The sequence below is a fragment of the Thermobia domestica genome, chromosome 10 (genome assembly GCF_964235325.1).
Source record: "Thermobia domestica chromosome 10, izTheDome1.hap1.1, whole genome shotgun sequence".
In the NCBI taxonomy this organism is placed as follows: Eukaryota; Metazoa; Arthropoda; class Insecta; order Zygentoma; family Lepismatidae; genus Thermobia; species Thermobia domestica.
The window spans coordinates 161,634,790-161,651,071 of record NC_137463.1 but is presented as its reverse complement, the minus strand read 5'-3'; the positions used below and the strand labels follow the sequence as shown (position 1 = coordinate 161,651,071).

The 16,282-nt window shown below is 36.0% G+C and overlaps 1 protein-coding gene across 3 annotated transcripts in view; it reads right to left on the bottom strand.

Annotated features, from left to right (window-relative positions):
* The window catches only part of LOC145662801 (centrosomal protein of 162 kDa-like), a 105,612-nt gene that overhangs the window by 39,898 nt on the left and 49,432 nt on the right, over nucleotides 1-16,282 (bottom strand). For all 3 annotated transcript variants that reach the window (XM_081728688.1, XM_081728687.1, XM_081728689.1), the window contains 3 exons: nucleotides 15,385-15,561; nucleotides 9,554-9,733; nucleotides 6,461-6,886 (listed from right to left, as the gene is read on the bottom strand). In XM_081728688.1, the coding sequence (XP_081584814.1) occupies nucleotides 6,461-6,886; nucleotides 9,554-9,733; nucleotides 15,385-15,561 (783 nt within the window). The remainder of the gene's footprint in view (nucleotides 1-6,460; nucleotides 6,887-9,553; nucleotides 9,734-15,384; nucleotides 15,562-16,282) is intronic.

The following is a 16,282-nucleotide window of genomic DNA, read 5'->3' as shown; positions in this document are numbered from 1 at the left end:
TTGAGTGCCCGCTTAGTGGATCTAACGCAAACTTTGTCCTGAAACTTCGCTGAACACTAACTGCAGACTGTTTTACATGAAATTTAAGAAGACAAAATGCTCTCCTGTCTTCGCTTCCTCCCATCTTGATTTACTGTGGCCCTAGTGGGGAATGTGTAACTGAATATCAGCTTTGCCAACCAATAAAACCTTTTGAGTTTTTCTTTAATTTTACATAAGCTACATGTCATTGTGAATAAATAAACGTGAGTTACTAAACTCTGAAACCAGAAAGATCAGTTAATAGCCCTGTATTTTATAAATTTATTGAAACTCTACACGTACTTATTCAGATCTTAAGTTAATACTTAACAGACTTCATTTTATGCAAATTGTACTAATATGAAACAAATTAAACATTTTTGTTACTTTGTATTTGCGTGTAGTATAAGTAGACCCTGTCTAATATTATATAATAACTCTGGTTATTGTGCCAACAACTTTGCGGATCATTGAAATATGGTATCTGGAAACAGTGAATACAATTGAATACAGTGGAATGAGGTTATAATATATGTTCGTACTTTTTTCACGAATAACAGTACAAATTGTAAGCACAGAATGTAAAGATGAAATGATGAACCCTGAAGATGGCCATAGGAAAATGGGTGGTTAAAATATATAAGGACCATTGAAAGATTCACACAAATACAAGGTAACGAACATTTGATTTATTTCATATTATATCTTAAGTTAATAACATAGTAGTCGAAACGAATTTAAGACTCAATAGAAATTCCACCCAGAAGTTCGAATACTAGAAGAAGGAGAGAGTACGTGGTACTGTTCCCAACATGTGTCCAGGGAACATCCCAAAGATGTCTTACAATTTCAAAAGTGTAAGTATCCACCTTAATGGCACGTGTAACCAACACGAATGGTCAAACAAAGAGTTGTTCGCACAATCAACCGGTCGTATAGATGCTTAATATCTGTCAGGAGTATGGGAGCTAACGCTCGCTGTAGATATTGACATAGCAGGGCGATGTTTGTTGCTCGAGCAAGGCTAGAGGTTAGGCGCTTTCCAATACGTTCCACACGTGCTCGATAGAGCTGACGCTCCCAGACACAGCATGCCAGGGTAGAAGGCGAATACCAAGTGCAGCAAGCTGGGTTGCCTTAGCAGTGTTCAAATAAAATCGGATTAGATTGACGACGTCACGAATGAACGAAGCACTTGCCATATTCTCCTGAATAACGACCACAACGAGAGCGGGACGTGTAGCTTAATTGTGCCCGATATCAAAATGATAGATGTGAATGGCAAGTGCAAATACACCTGGATTCACCCGCTCACCTGCACACTTACGAAAACGCACATAACCGTCATTCTATGCGAAACAGAAACGACTCGTATCGCAGAGTACTGTGCTCACCATTTGACTTGTCATTGATGTCTCTTCCGGCATATTAAGCTCTCGGCAACGATCAGATATCAGGAACAATCATATGAGAGGAACACAGGAACTGACAGAATTAATTGTTCATGCACTTACAAGCAAGTGTTGTTTGCTTACAGGGAGGCTACAGTAGTTCTGATTGCCAAGCTTTAAATTAGGCAATTCGAACCATCCTTTTGCCTAGGCGCTGTTGGTGCGTTACGAGGGCAAATGAAATTTTTGAGTTTTACGTCCCACGGTTATGCCGGTTAGGCTAAAGAAGACGGTGATGATGAGAAATGAATGAAATGGTAGAATGAAGAAAGTGGGAGGAAACGGGAGAACCCCGAGGAAACCCATGCACACGGGCGTTGCGAAGGCACTGACGGGGAGAAGGGAGATGACGTCTGCTGCGCAAACCTAAATCTTATCTTGTATACTGTATACAACTGAGGGACCACTGACAAATTGACTCATGTGAGCGACAAATCTGCGGAATGACCAAGTTAGCAAGCTCAGTAAACAATAATTACAAAGAATAAATTCTAAAGATAGAAGTGTATGGGAAAGTATGGGGAGAGAGGGTGTATCATTCGTATGATAAATACACTATGTGATCAAAAGTACCTGCACACCTGGTTGAAAATGATTTACAAGTTCGTGTCGCCCTTTATCGGTACTGCTGGAATTCAATATAGTGTTTGCCCACCCTTAGCCTTGACGACAGCTTCCACTCTCGGAGGCATACTTTCAATCAGGTGCTGGAAGATTTCTTGGGGAATGGCAGTGCATTCTTCACGGAGTGCTGAACTGAGGAGAGGTATCGATGTAGATCGGTGAGGCCTGGCACAATGTCGGCGCTCCAAAACATTCCAAAGGTATTCTATAGGATTCAAATCAGGATTGTGCAGGCCAGTCCATTACAGGGATGATATGGTCGTGTAACCACTCCGCCACAGGCCGTGCAGTATGAACAGGTGCTCGATCGTGTTGAAAGATGCAATCGCCCTCCCCGAATTGCTGTTCAACAGTGAGAAGCAAGAAGGTGCTTAAAACATCAATGTAGGGCTGCGCTGTGAGAGTACCACTCAAAACAACAAGGGATGCAAGCCCCCCCCCCAAGAAAAACAGACCACACCATGACACCACCACCTCCGAATTTTACTGTTGGCACTACACACGCTGACAGATGACGTTCACCAGGCATTCGCCATATTCATACCTTGCCATCGGATCGCCACATTGTGTACCGTGATTCGTCACTCCACACGTTTTTCCACTGTTCAATCGTCCAATGTTCACGCTCCTTACACCAAGCGAGGCGTCGTTTGGCATTTACCTGCGTGATGTATGGTTTATGAGCAGCCGCTCGACCATGAAATCCAAATTTTTTCACCTCACGCCTAACTGTCATAGTACTTGGAGTGGATCCTGATGCAATCTGAAATTCCTGTGATGGTCTGGATAGATGTCTGCCTATTACACTTTACGACCCTCTTCAACTGTCGGCGGTCTCTGTCAGTCAACAGACGAGGTCGGCCTGTACGCTTTTGTGCTGCACATTTCCCTTCACGTTTCCACTTCACTATCACATCAGACACAGTGGACCTAGGGATGGTTAGGAGTGTGGAAATCTCGCGTACAGACTTCTGACACAAGTGACACCCAATCACCTGATCACGTTCGAAGTCCGTGAGTTCCGCGGAGCGCGATGTCTAATGACTACTGAAGTCGCTGGTAATGAGTACCTGGCGGTAGGTGGCAGCACAATGCACCTAATATGAAAAACGTATGTTTTTAGGGGTGTCCGGATATTTTTAATCACATAGTGTATATAGAAAATAGAGAGAATCATTTCTTCTCTCCACACTATTTATGGCGAAAGCTTCTCTTAATACTAACTGCTTTTATAATAATATGTTGTTTCGTACGGCTTCTGATCAAAAAAAAGCCTGGACTTCCAAAAAGACTTTCATGACAACTGGAAAATCTAATGAAATAGTCCTCCTTCTCCCTTATAGCCGAGCTTACTCCATCAATTTGGTCATTTTTCTCATAGATTTTTTTCTTTCTCTCTTATTTTCATAAATAAAATGCAAAATTATTCTATCAAAGTAATCATATAAATAATAATTGTGTGTATTCAGTATGTTTATTCCAACAACACTTTAATATTAGATAACACATTATTATATAATGTTCTGAATTCTAAAATTCAGTTTCAATTATTCTGTAACAAACGTTGTACAAGGAAACTTATAAAGGTCACAAGTGTCTCACGTAGTTAAAACGAAATAAACAAAAAACGTAATAAGAATAGTACGACAAGTTACTCTCCTATTAATATTCATTCTCATGTTCAGCTGATTTCTCGATAAGAATGTGTGTGCAGTCCACTACCCCTATAGGTCGGGAAACGTATATTTTTCGCATTGCCATACAATTTTCGCATCCAGAAGCGCTGCAGCGGGTGAAGGAGATTTTATCCATTGTTCAGCTTTTCGTTTAATTTTTGTCACAACTTCCCATATAGTTCTTGATACTGTGGATTGATGAACGCCAGGGCCCCCAATATAACGTAAGAAAGCTCTAATCTTATTCTCATTATTCGGAGCCCCATCTCTGGTTTCCCGTAAATCGCCAAGAAAATGCTATGCTATCCACTGTACATTTTGTTACTCAAATCTATATAGGCGTATATAGTCTTGCACATCAGTCTCTCTCCGAACTTTGTACACTTTTCTTTTTGGCTTCACATCCATAAATTCAGCCATTTCGATCCACTCTCACATACTGTGAGACAGGTACTGAGGTAGTTCACGAGATTTGTAGATTAATCTCTGCTAGTTGAGATTATACTCAACTTCATCCATACGAAAAGTGAGAAATTACAGTATGTTTTATAAGTTCCGAACATTTACTCAGGTGCCTGAGATTAAACTCAAATGACGTCACGTTATCTAGCATTTTATGCGTACAAGCTTGAGATTAAACTCAAAATCTTGAGCAAAGAATAAGATCTCACTCTTATGCACATCACTCAATGTCCTAATGAAACCGTTCTCCGTATTCTCACTTATGCACTGATGTTTTGAGAGAAAAAGTCCCAATGTGAGTGCAAAAATATAATTTTAGTGGCATGTTCCACTCCATGAGTTAAAATCTTTGCAACATGTCATTAACAAAAGCTTCATAATTTTCAGCTTGTATACGTAAGAAAACATGAACATACCGATTTAAATGTCTTTTTCTCAATTTCCGAGAGTTTAGTTCAAAGGCCCTGCAGGATTGCTTTAATTTGTGGTTGCCTGACTTAAATTTGAAAATTTCTCCTTTAGGCACGTAAAGCCTATACCTTCTCTGTTTAGTAGACATACTTTAATAAAAATCTTTAAACCAATGGAACAAAACACCTTAAAGATTCACAATTGGTTTACGGGCGTTGTGGTTTGCTTTGCCACGACTCACGTTCATTAAAAAAAAAAAAAATATATATATATATATAAAAAAAACTTGATTTATCACTGTTGCATTCCTGTAAAACTACTAGTAACTTTCAACTCTCCCCAAACATGGAATTTGAATTTACTGTATTCGATGTAGTCCAATATTGCATTCGTAACTTCATACGTTTCCTTTATGACAATCAGACAGAAGCAAATTCATGAACACTGTCAATATGGAGAAGCACTGCCTTCACGCTTCGTTTCGAGCTATCACAAAACAAGCGCCAATCAGTGGAATTATATTCATGTCTCAAAGACTGAAATATTCCATTTCTATCTTTGCAATAAACAACGCTTCCATTTTCCACAAAATAACCTGTAAATAGATTATCGTTTCCTTTTTCTTCTTCAACTTTTTTTTTAACTTCTTTTAATATCTATACGTAAGATATCCTAACTTTGAAACCAACAATTCCACTTTTGTTTTAGAAAGACTTAGGTCCTCATATAGGAAAATTGGTAAAAGATATCGAGAAGCAGTCTTCTGCAATCGATTCAGCGTCCTAAGAAAGGATTTTATATCCTAGTCTAACCCATTATTGCAATCGGAAGAGGCAGAATTCAACCAATTTCGGTTTCCACGTTTATCAGCATAGAACAAAAACGGTAAAAGATAGTGACAATTGTCTTTGCAATCGATTCAGTGTTTCAAGAGAACATACCATTACCACCCGCAATACTCTACTGAAACAGGATGTGATTGAAATTTACTAGTATTTTCGGATTCAATACTGATTTCCTTAAAACAAAAACGCTCATAGATATCGGGAAATGGATTTTGCAATCGATTCAGCGTCCCAAGAATAGATTCCATTTCCTCCGTTAACCCTCTACTCAAACCGAAAGTGGTAAAGGTCAACTATTTCCCGTTTGAAGAAACGGTAACAGATAGCAACAAGCTGTTTTTTGCACTTGATTCAGTGCTTCACGAGAACACACTTTTACCACCTGCTACATTCTATCAAAATCAGAAGTGGTTCGAATAGTATTTCCGGCTTCAACACTTATTTTCATAAAATAAGAACTATATGGGATATCAATAAAAGCTTTTTTTGACATAGATCCAGCGTTCCAAGAATGAGTTTAATTTTGACTTGATCTATCTGTTAAAACAGGAAGTGGTGAAAATCTACGATTTTTCGGTTACAATATTGACTGTATAATTGATAAAACGAAAATAAAAAGACAGAAAGTTTTCTGAGTGGAATCAGTATCAAGAACATGTTTCTTCAGTGGTTTTATTCTTTTTATTGCAACCGGAAGTAAGAGACATCAATTAACACTTCCAGTTTCAATGTTAATCTCCATAAAATAAAACAGTAAGAGACAGCGAGCAATGGCTACTTGATATGGATTCAACGTCCGAGGAACAGGTTCTATCTTCGATCTTACTCGAGAAGTATAAATACACTACTTGAAGTTTCAGTATTTAATTCGAATAGTTTGGAAGTCTACTGTAGTTTCATACTGTGAAACGACACTCACTTGTTTTAATAATAATATAAAGAAGAAGAAATGTAGTACTACAAGTCATACCTGTCTTTGCAGATCTTGGATGGTCTTCTTGTCCTCTTCTTTCTCGAAAAGTCGCTTTCGTTCTTCCGCTTTGATCTTAGACAATGACGCTGTTAAGTTGGAGATTGTCACTTCAAGCGATTCAATGAACTGTTCTTTCTTTTTAAATTCCTTTTCTTTCTCTGCGAAGAGTTCGAAGTTATTCTCATGCTTTCGAAGAAGTTCTTGAAGAGATGCAAGTCTTCCCGTAAGAGTTTCTAATTCCCTGTCTTTCAATTCGTTTTCTGATTTAATTTTGCGTAGCTCAGCGTTCAATATGGAAACACGATCATCGTTCACTTCACTCTTCTTCGTGTGGTACTTTTTACATTTTTCAACCTCTGCTTCTAAGCTTTCCTTCACTTCTTGAATTTCAGCCAAAGAAGACTCAAGAATTTTATTAACGCCCTATAAAATAAAAAAAAAGCGCTATTAAAACAAATACATATGAGAAAACAAGATAGAAACCAAAATTTTAAATTTGAAGCTTACCTGGTATTTTGTTTTGCCGAAAAGTCAAATTTTCAGCGATATATTTCGAAGTAGTCTCGAGCTTCTTTCTCATGCTGGTGATCCTCCGCGAATTCTTACATTTCTCCTCTTTACACTTACAACAGATATAAAGGAAGAAAGGAGGATGTGAATTGCGCAATACGCCAAGCCTGAGGAAATAGTGCGAGCCTACTTCGAAATACATCGTTGAACCCAAGCCTGAGGGAAAAATGTGAATCTACTTCGAAATATATCGTTGTATATATATATATATATATATATATATATATATATATATATATTTTTTTTTTTTTTGGGGGAAATACAGGAATACCAGGCAAGCTTCATATTTATTCATGGTGTGTTCTTTCTGGTATTTAGCTAACTGTGACTTTCTTGATTCAAATTCTTACTCTCCCGTTAAATGACATTTACATTATTTTAAAGCTCGTACATTTATCTACAAATCAAATACATTTATTATTCATGAAAGTTTAAAAAGAAAAGCAAAGTAACTTTATTTCTTCTTCTTCTTTCTCTGTCTTTTACTTTATAGTGTTTAATACACAATTTACATTAATGTTTTCATCACCACATAAAATACATGAACGGTGATAACTTGACATACCTGAAAAATTTCGGAAATCGAAAGGTATACTCTTGAACAGAAAAACTTAAATCAAAATACAGAGAAGGTGATTCTCTTCCTTCTAAAGCTATAGAAAGCAATTTAGCTGCATTGAAATTCATGGAGGATAACAGTAACAAATAATACATCCTTATTTGTTTTATAAGTGTAAAACTAAGAAAAGAACAATATTAACAATACTTTCTAGCATTCAAGAAGAAAAGTGATATTACTCATTTTAAAGCAAATTTTCATACGCCAAGTTTCATCGAAATGGGAGAAGTTCGGCAAAGTAAATAAAAAAATGAAAAATGAAATCATGTAAGTTTTACGTCCACTCTTATGCCGGCTAGGCTAAAGGAGACGATGATAGTGAGAAATGAATGAAATGGTGGAATGAAAAGTGGAAGGAAACGGGAGAACCCCGAGAAAACCCACGCACACGGTGTTTGTTCACCTCAAAGTTCACTTGGCGCGAGCTGGGATCGAGCTAAGGACCCCATGCACTACAAGTGAGCGCTTACTACTGAGAGCCACTGCGGCCCCCAAAGTAAATCCAGTATCAAAAGCATGTTCCCAATCACTTTCTTTGAATTCAAAAAATATTTAATTCTTGAATACATTATGATAAAACTCAAAACAATCTTTTAAATTACAGATCTTAAAAGGAAAGAAATGAAGTGAAGTTAGCTAAGTAGAGCCAGGTGTATCCAACTAAATAACTTAAAATGTATTTATTAGTTATTTGTTTTATCCATATAGTTCGAGTTATTTATGTGATATAGAACTCACCTCTGGTGCCTAGAACCGAATGCTCGATCTTACGGTATGTGAGTTTCTGGATAACTATAACATTGCATTCGTAAGTTTTCGTACGGTTCTCTTTTTTCCCACATTCTTTTCCATGAATTATTTAATTATTCTATTTTACATATTTATTATCCGTCTCCTTTAGTTTGCAGGAAGTGGAATGTTAAATTAGTAATTTCATTCAATTTCATCATTTATAATTAAAATTAGTACTATAAAATGTAAGCATTATTAATCAAATTATTTTCTTACTCAGAAGAAAAAGTTACGTAGACCGGAGAACACTACATTGAACAAGATTTGATTTGAGTGAACCGCCATGGAACCCGTCTTCTGGCCTGCCGTTTCTACTTTCAGAAATAGAACCACAGGCAGCGCCGGTAAGTCTATTCGAATAGCACTACTACAGTATACACACAGAAGGAATACGGAAGATTAAACTAACATCTCCAGAAATGTTGGCCAATCAGCACGTTGAAGCGTGGAAGATGAGACGGATTAATAATGGGCAGACCTTCAGTGATCGGTGACTGGTACAGAGGTATAGATGCAAACTGCATACCAAAGAAGTCGTAAGGGGAACAGTACCCAGGGGAAGATCAATATTCATATAGGTACTGTTGGTTTACTGACTAAGCACGTATGGAGATGTTAGATTCCCAGTGGGAAACTTAGCATTGGAGCGCATTACTATGGTTCAGCTTCCACTTTAAATTGTAGGTCCATGTCTCATATGGTCTCAATGCTTAAAGAGACGCTGAATTCCAATCCAACAAACCAACATACAGGTACCCTGTTTAAAAGGAAAATGAGCAGAATCCCGAGTGCCTCTCTCTTCAAGATTTCCGTTAACTGACAAGCACGATTATAAGTTCACATGGAGTCCCACAGGCGGTGATATTTATTCAACCGCAGATAATCAGCATAAGTCGTGTAAGTTGATTGCAAAGATGAACAACCTTACAATTTTTTCTTCAGTTACTTCTAAAGAAGTGCACGATTTGGTAAAGATTACTTAAAAAGTCTGAGTAAAGTACTGTAATTTTTTAAAAAATAAATAAATAAATAGTGGACCACACAGAGCTTCGCTCGCACATTTAATAACTGTTCTTAAACATAATTTCCTGAACGAAAATAAAACTGACCTGAATAGTACTAATTTCCAACTGTAGCTTCACAATAACTTCTTCTTTGTCTTTGAGTTGCTCTCGCAGATTGTCGATTTCAAATTTATCAACTAACTGGAAGCCTGGTTTATTTGTAGATTCAATTTGACCAGATCCTTCACCAGACGTTAGGGCAGATATCTGGTTTTGATATTCCTTCTATAAAGCAAATGAAACATGAATTTATATAACACAAATAATAATAATAATATAAAATAATATTGATTAAACACTTCAAAATATCACATATCTTTTTTTTTTTTTTTCAACTTTAGATTGATTTGGAGTTGGTACGGATATTTCTGGTATAATTATTTAATCTAGATGGAACAAAAGGGTCCTGAAGTGGGAACGGAAAGTGAATAACCAAAAAACAGTAATCAGACACATTAGAATAGATACATTAATAACTTTTAAGATAAACGTTTTATCGGAGACAAGGGAAAAAAAGTAGATAAGGAAGAAAAATCAATAAACAGAAATGCGCTCAGATGGGCGCCATATTGAAAGGCACAGTCATGTGATGGTGCTAAGCTGAACGTACAAATAGTATATTTAGCTGAGGAAGATAAACCTAGTGGGACGACGCAGAAAAGCAAAAGAGTAATAAATGATGAGTAAACCTTACATAAGAATAACATATTGAAAAAAGCACTGAAAAGTAAACATATAGATGAATGTACATATTAACACATAACAATGAACAATTAGTATAATCTATAAATTACACTATGTAACACACATTTTGTCCTTGGGTTGTAAATGTTATTTTCCAATAATATGCGATGAAAGAAGACAGGAATGCGATATTTTAACTAATAAACTTTGGTTTTGCGACTTACACGACGAAATATGTGTTTTAAATTAGCTATATGGGCTATGTAACAGGAGGGGTCCTTGAGGCGATACTTCGGATATTTTTTCATCTCAACTTGCTACATCTTGGAACTGGGTGATTACTGTAACACACGAATGAAGCATCGAAGCAAGAATTTTGGCGAAAACATCAGGTCTTCAGGTATATATAGTGGGATCTATGAAATTATTTTCTTGCTATCTTTATGTATGAAACAAATATTGTACGTTTTCATTTAGCAAAAAAGAAATGTTAGCTTAGTCTGTTGAAGCTTTGAAAATCATGTTGGAAACCTAGGTCTGTTTCACAATAGGTTTACTAGTAACAAAATGTATATTTAATAGTGTTGCCAACCTTTCGAATTAGCTCATTTCTATGATTGTTAATATTTCGTATGGCAGATGTTTGGTGAACTTGGTTCTTATTTTTTTCAATAGAGCATTTTCATAATTACCTAGGTATATACAAGTATGCACATGCACAAGATACAAGGAAAGTGTCAGATGACAAACATTTACTTATATTCTCTATTTCAGATATAACATCAACGAAGTTTAAGCATTCTCCTAACTCATTTTGCTACGCTTGTGGCGACTTCATAAAATGCAGGGGAAGCCATTTCACATTACAGTCATGTCCTAAGATATGTGAGGCTAGCAAGTCATATTTTAGAATGTCTGTTAGTGATCTGGACAAACTATGGACCACTTATGTATTGCGTAAATACTTCAGAAGAACCTCGGATAATAACTATTAAATGTCTCTATTAAAATAATATAATCCAAGCTTGTCTCCTATATTACTATATTCTTTGCATTCCTCAGTGTGAGCTCCTTCGTGGCTAAGCGGTTAGCGTACGCGCCTTTGGCGTGGGAGACCCGGGTTCAATTCCCGGCGGGAGCTCATGTGGTTTATGCATTTAACTGAGAGGTATGTTTCCACAGTTGTCTAAAACAAAGGTAAAGGCTACAGGTTTTACAAGTGGACAAGGCTCTCCAGTTCAAAAATTTCCTCAGACACTTACAGAATCGGAAAGAGATATTTGGTAGAGCTGTGTCGCAGTGATTCAAAATTTCCTAGCACTCATAGGGCAGAGAATTATGTGATAGACAACCTTGTGAGGATCTATGGTAAAATGGGGTGGAGGATGTTCCTGAATCTTTATGTTCTTAACTCACATCTGGGAATATTTAAGGATACATGGGTGCATACTCGAAGGAGCATTAGAAGCGCTTCCATCAAGATATTTATTTCGAACGTCGTTATCAGGGTCAATACAATGAAAATATGATAGGTAATGATACCTAGTCTTAGACTCGTGAGAGTTAAGTATGCGTCAATGTAGAAAACGAACACGCTTCTAATACTGACAGCTCAATAGATGTCTTATTTTAGACACTTCTTTTTCGAGTTCTTGCTGAATAGATAAGAAATCAAATATTAAACGGATTTTTAGGGAAAAGAAAATACCAGTATAGTTTATAAAGATGCAATACCGTCAGTCCAATGCCACAACCGCGAATATCCTAATTTGGACATTTTCACATTTTCATGCAGTTCCGTATAGTTTTGCTGTTGTAGAACCTTGTATTGAACTCATTAGCGTTTCAGGAATTGACTATAACCAGAACGGAGTGCTCTTTTACATACAAGGCTTTGGCATTTAGTTTTGTGTGTCCCATAATACGAAAGTGCACTTAGGTGAAAATATCAAACTTAGCACATTAGCGGTTTTGGCATTGGACCGATGATTTATTATTTTTTTAGTCCATTTGTACAATGTTATCATGATGAAACGGACTGAATACGTATATATTGAGTTGGTGTATTTTTGCTACTGTTCTAATCTTATAAAACATCAAGGTTGCCAGTACCAAAAATTTAAGTGACAATTCTGGAAAAAATAACGCAATTTTTATAAATCATTCAGCACTAGTTTCCCCCCTTGTGTAAAATATTGGAAGATAATATACACCAATTAAAAGCCTGTTTATTTCCTAATACAACAAGGTACAAAACGTTTATTTCGTACAAAATACAATAGAGTTAAGTGTTTGTAACTAAAAAGAAGCATTTTTTCTTTTAAAATAGCATGATTTTACGGCTGTTTTTACAAAACAAAGTTTCAGGTAAACAAATACCATTTTCCGTCAAGGTCAGACTATATGAATCGGAAAATAACCATAAGAACCCAAGGACAAACCGAAAGTTAAAATTTGTTACATAGTCAAGGATTGATAAAAAATATTTAAATGATAGGAGATTATGTAGAATGAAAAGTAAATACCAAAAAACGAAGAAGCTAGCACAGACAAAAATAGTTATATAAGAAACAAAGTAAACTTAGTGAGGAAAGATGTTATATATGATTAAATCTAAAAAGATTGTTCGCAAATAGATGATGATAATAATGACGGAAAAGTCACTCTGAGAGCAACATACAACGTGTTTAAGAAATACAAAAGGAACATTGCTCCTGAAAATAAAAAGAAACCGGAAAAACTCACTTTTGGACCACCGGAAGCTTCAGAAATTAAAGAAAGAAGCAGATAATCGGATTGGAGTTAGTGTTGGTAAAAATAGGAGTCCAAATTCAGTGTGAAGAAACTTGACCTGAAGAGAAATCGATGCAATATGAATCCCGATATACCGCTCCCCCCAAAAAAATAAAATAAAATAAAATGTCGTACATTGCGGGAAACAGCACCGAAGAGTGATATTGTCATCATTATGGACGACGAAAAGTACTTTTCGTTTCCAGACAATAATGATGTCACAAACCAGGAATTTTACAATGCAGACAAATCAACCACACTCGTAAGTGTAAAAAATATTCCGAAATCGAAATCTGAGTCGAATGTGTAAAAGTATCTCCAGCTTTTTGGTGGAAACGCGAAACGGGGCAGCAATGAACAAGGAAGTGTATATTTCAAAATGTCTGCCGAAACTGCGTGCATTTGTCAACAAGTATCATCGGTACGACGAAATTATATGTATCTATGCTAGATCTTGCATCTTGCCACTATGCCAAAATCTGTAATTGGTTGTCGGCTATTGGTTGTACCAAAGCATGTCAGTCTATCGAATGTGTCGCAAGATCGGCCAATTAAGAAGAAGCGAACAATATTATTGCGACTGGTTTACACCAATGGTTGGGAGGCAACGTCAGCCAAACAGTTACCACGGCGGATATGTATTGTACCAAAAACATTAACGTAAACTTTCTTCAGCGCATAATGGCCAGTGATTGCAGAAAACTGCGACAAATTGAGGGTAAAGGTTCATTGTTCCGTTTGCGTAATAAACAGAATTTAACAAACAAGCCATAGTCTCTTTCTGTTTCCTTCCTTGCTTGAAATAATTAATTGCAATTTGTGTCGTTATTTCAGACGCACACCTTAAATCGAATGCTGATGAATGCTGCAGTAACAGTATGTAAGTATAAGATAGTCTTATTTACTGTAATTTAATCCTAATTCTTGTCTAGACTACTTTATTCAGATTTAATTTAGGATAATTGGTTCAAAAACTCACGGCGCACCACATAGATAACAATATTTACTATTTTATATACATTAATGTGTTAGAATGGATACGTTAATATGTTATTCATGAAGTTTCATAAACATCATCAGCAATAATGTTAACGTACATATTGCTTCAGATATCAGACGCTATTTCTAAACAAAATATTTTATCAGAATTCCTTATGTAGCTTGACGAGTATTTATTATTATTATTATTACGGTCGATAATTGGTCGATTACGCTTAAACCCTCATGAATAATATGAATTAATCTGAGTTGATTTTGAGTTTAACGTCCCTTTCAGCACCGAGACTATATGAAACGGGACCTACTGATTAATGTGAAATCCGAACCTCATGAGCTCCCGCCGGGAATCGAACCCGGGTCTCCCACGCCAAAGGCGCGTACGCTAACCGCTCAGCCACGAAGGAGCTCATCAAATAATTTCATCTGCGTATGGGCTCAATATTGCTAACAGAATATTTGAGAGGATTTTATACGATGCTGACAAAAGAGAGATGCCTCAATAATCAGTTTAGTCAACTTCCTTGTGAATTGGAACAACGATTGATTCCTTCCACTTCTGTAGCAAATGCTTCTTTTTCCAGATGAGAAGAATGATTTTGTGTATTTTCTTCAACAATTGTTCTCTTCCAGCTAATAACTCATCAGGAATTTTGTCTACACCAGAATTTGTGTTCCTTTAATAAATAACTAACTAACTAAATAAATAAATAAATAAATAAATAAATAAATAAAAAGAAAATCAAGGAGATTACGATGATGATGTAATGACAATGAAACCAAAAGCATAAGAATTAGAACTACAGAAACTGACATCAAATTAAGTGATATCTTTTAATTTGCAATTTTGCTATCATCTGTCATTATATAACACGACGATTACAAAGTATAACTGCTACTGAATTTGCCCACCTGAGTCTCCTGAACTTGAATGCAAACACAATCACTACCCAAAGCATTGTATTCCCAGCAAGATTTAAACCTGTGACCATGCGCTCCAGCCAGAAGATTACGAGGAAGCTCACACAATTCATTATCATAGTATTCTCAAATATCTAATTATATGACGTGCCTTTGTATATCTTATTTTTGATCATTATTATTATTATTATTTTACACACGTTTTGTTAAAACTAACGAATGTTTCACACCGTTTATTAATTTTCTTTCTCAATGAACCTTGCCTGCAATATATTTTACATTATAAAAAAACAAACAACAAAAGATCCTCTACAAACATGATTTCAGTCCAGACATAGTTACCTGAACTGCATTGTTCTTAAATGATAGTCATACTACTAGCGTATAATATGGATATGAATTACATCCTTTACTGTTGTTGTAACTTGCTTTCGTAATAATAATAATAATAATAATAATACAAAATATTACAAGCAACTTACGCGCAGATGTTTGATTTCTGCGTAGAGTTTTTCGTTTTCTCGTTGATAAGAGAAAATGAGTTGCTCTTGTTCTTGCACTTCTCTCTCCAACAAATCAATTCTGCGGTCATTTCCATCAGTTATTTTGTCAACAGTTTCTTCATACTTTTCTTCTGCCTTCGTATTTAAATCTGATATCTGGAAGCAGAGAAAGATTCGTAAAACAATTTAGCCTAGTCGAGTAGCATATCTGAAAATATTTCCTGTAGCATTACCTTCAAAACCAGACAGAGTCTATAAATAAATGTAACACTAGAAGAAACTGCAAGTGTTCATATTAAGTCACGTTATTTCTCCGTCAACAGGCCATATCCTCAGTTACGAGCATTGAAAGAGAGAGAGAAAAAAAAATGGAAATACAGAACTGAATACGTGATTGCCTGCTAGAATGTAGACATGTTCTGTAACCAATTACACGTTAAAAGCAGAAAAGAATTTATTTGAAAAGATGAGAATGGAAAATCTTTTCAAAGTAGATTGGTTGGTTGGTTCCGTTGAGGTTTAAGCATCTCTTTCAGCAATGATGCTATGAAACAAGACCCTACACCTTAAAGTGGAATCCTAATCACATAGGCCATCGCCGGATTCGAACTCGAATCTCCCGAGTTGAAGATGTGTACGTTAACTATATATTTAAATTACAAAAATACATATTATTTATGTTTTAGTCTTATTTAAAGCTAAAAGGAAAAGGAAAATTAGTTTACGATTACTGACTTTCTATGGGACAGTACTATGTTGTTTTTCCTCAAATTATGAACATGTTTAGTTAACGTTTTATTGATAAGCCTTCAAACACTTGAAATTTCTGTATAACTGTATACCATATACAAAACTAATTTAATATTTCCAGATAGAG